This window comes from Apodemus sylvaticus, chromosome 14, assembly GCF_947179515.1.
Source record: "Apodemus sylvaticus chromosome 14, mApoSyl1.1, whole genome shotgun sequence".
Taxonomy (NCBI): Eukaryota; Metazoa; Chordata; class Mammalia; order Rodentia; family Muridae; genus Apodemus; species Apodemus sylvaticus.
In genome coordinates this window covers 40,093,224-40,095,799 of record NC_067485.1, presented here as the reverse complement: position 1 = coordinate 40,095,799, position 2,576 = coordinate 40,093,224, and the positions used below count along the sequence as shown (strand labels likewise).

General features: G+C 51.7%; 1 protein-coding gene across 2 annotated transcripts; it reads right to left on the bottom strand.

Moving 5' to 3' along the window:
* Positions 1-440: 440 nt before the first annotated feature.
* Positions 441-1,430, bottom strand: Hdgfl1 (HDGF like 1). 2 transcript variants are annotated; one of them, XM_052157756.1, is made up of 2 exons: positions 1,024-1,430; positions 441-855 (listed from the first exon to the last, which is right to left on the bottom strand). In XM_052157756.1, exons 1-2 carry the CDS (start codon positions 1,428-1,430, stop codon positions 441-443), a joined length of 822 nt encoding a protein of 273 aa, XP_052013716.1. The 2 variants fall into 2 exon arrangements, with proteins under 2 accessions (XP_052013716.1, XP_052013715.1); XM_052157755.1 differs by having other exon boundaries at positions 441-1,430.
* Positions 1,431-2,576: the final 1,146 nt, after the last annotated feature.

The window sequence follows — 2,576 nt, the reverse complement described above, 5'->3', positions numbered from 1 at the left end:
AACAAAAAAAAAATCTTTACTGGACACTGCTGTCTCACTTTCCCCAAATCTATAATCTGTGAAAGGAATTATGGGAGGAGGAGACAGGCACTCAGGGTGGGTGTGGGGTAGACTAGCATCGCCATAGTTTTACAAACTGTCCCTTCCAGATCTTTGAATGTTGTCCCTGCTCTTTATCTTCCACACCCCCTTCACTCCTGGCTCCTAGGCAGAGGTCCAGAATGCCCCTATGAGTTTAGGGTGGGAAGGGTGGCCACGACTTAAGCCACAAAGTTGATGTCAACTGGCCTGTCCCTTCATGCCAGGAATTTAGGCTTGTCGAAGGTGAGTGAATAAAGGAGAGGTGGGCTGGGGTGAAGACTGGGTCCTAGTGGGTTTCCCAAGCCACAGCCAGGTGGCAGCAGGAACGGGTAAAGAGGGCTCTTCTACAAACACCGTGACTACACGCCTTCGATTTCTCTAACAATCAGGCCCTGGACTGCCTCTTCTGTGGCCTCTTCCTCCAGCGGAGGCTGCTGCTCCTGGGCTTGGTCAGGCTCCTCCACGAAGGGGCAGGCCTCAGCCTCGCGCTCTCCAGCCGGCTCCATCTCCAGCGCGCCAGGCGCCTCCTCCCTGGGCCGTTTGGGAGGACTACGAGGCTGTTCATCCTCCGCGCTCCTCTTCAGACTCCCCGGCTCCTCTGCCTCTGCCTCTGCCTCCGCCTCTGCCTCCGCTTTGGCCTCGGCCTCAGCTTCAGGGTGCTGCTCTTGCACCTGCTCGGCTTGCTGATCTCCTGGCTCGGTCTCGGTGAGGCCCGGCTCCTCCATGGCGTCCAGCAGGTCATAGGCAGGCTGGGACTCGGGCTCCTGCTCACACCCGGGCTCCTGCTCACACTCAGGCTCCTGCTCACCCTCGGGCTCCTGCTCACCCTCGGGCTCCTGCTCACCCTCGGGCTCCTGCTCACACTCAGGCTCCTGCTCACCCTCGGGATCCTGCTCACACTCGGGATCCTGCTCACACTCGGGATCCTGCTCACACTCGGTCTCGGTCTCAGGCCTCGGCTCTGCCTCCAGCTCAGGCCGGGATTCAGGCTCCAGCTCCTGCCCTGGCTCTGGCTCTTCTGCCGGCCCGGGCTCCTCCTCGGCGCAGCGCTGATCCTCTTCTGGGCACAGGCAAGGGGAGGCCTCCACCATAGGGTCGTGCTCGATCTCCCACAGCCCCTCGCTGAAGCCGCGCCTCTTGTTGGGCTTGCCGAACCTCTCCTTGGACTCCTCGTAAGGGAACAGGTGCTTGGGGCCCAGCAGGGCGGTCTCATGGGTCCCGAAGAAGAACACCTGATAGCGGTTGGGTTCAGCAACATGTTCGATCCTCGCTGGCCAGTGGGCATAGCCCTTTAACTTGGCAAACACCAGGTCCCCGGTCTTGTATTTAGGGCGGCTGAAGCAAGACATGGCGTGTGTGCTCTGAGCCCCGCCTTGGCGACCGGAAGCGGACTACCGCGTCTGCTCTGGCCACTGGGCTGAGTGCGCATGCGCAGCTTGGCACCTCGAGGACGCTGGCAACGCTTCCTTCTTGAGAATGTTGCACTGCAAAGAGGGCATTATCTCTGAGAGCCAATGGCTGAAGGAGTCCTAACCCAGGTGCCATGGTTACCTGAATGTTACAGCAAATAGCAAGAGAGATACTTAATGGCAGTTGTGGTGACAAGGGTTCAGTGTATCTCCATCTTGAAGACATCTGTGCCATAAAGATGACCTTTTTGTTGTATTTCCAAGTAGCTTAGAAAACCTGTGATTGAAGTAATGAGGGAAGAAAACAGTTATTCAAATGGAAACGTATTTCTCTGAAACTTGTTATAATCTGGAGTTACCTTGTAGACCCTCTGTGAGACAGTATATCCTCACTACAAAACAAAAAAGAACAACAAACAAACAAACAAAAACAAACCTAAGAGTCCTCCCTGAGAAAACTAGGTTATAGCTTTCATTTTCTAATTTACTCTGAGCACATCATCTGAACTTATGAAGGCTGGAAAACTGTGGAAGTGAAGGGAGAATCAGCAGTATGGTCAGAGTGTCTACAGGACACATGACTAACAACAGAAACTCTACACATACTAATTGTATTGTGATAAAATGTGTTTTATCACCACCGCCATGGTAACCTACATATATCAATATATCCAACAAGTTCTCATGCATGAAACATAATGGCTATATCTTGAGAAATTTGAGAATGTGATAGATATTTTTTTGTAGTTTTCTGGAAGAGAAGAACATTGGGTTCTATATGGGACACAGAGGGGATCCATCTTCACCCAGGGCACTGATATAGGAAATAGTAGGAGAACACCGTTGAATACTTAAATCACTATTGATAAGCCTTTATTGTATGCACCCCCTAAAAGGTTTGTCTTTTAAATACAATATTGAAGGTGGAGTGATTTGAATGCTTAATTTGTAGGCAGTAGACTTCCCTTGACTCTAGCTACCTTGAGTCTACAACCTTGAACCAAGCATCTAGCCAATTATATAATGATAGAGTAGCTGTTTTGGACACTTTACAGCTTCAAGGAGAGGATGCCTGAAACAATGGTT

Coding starts and splice junctions, on each gene's coding strand:
- Hdgfl1 (XM_052157755.1), bottom strand. CDS start 1,430: ATGTCTTGCTTCAGCCGCCCTAAATACAAGACCGGGGACCTGGTGTTT.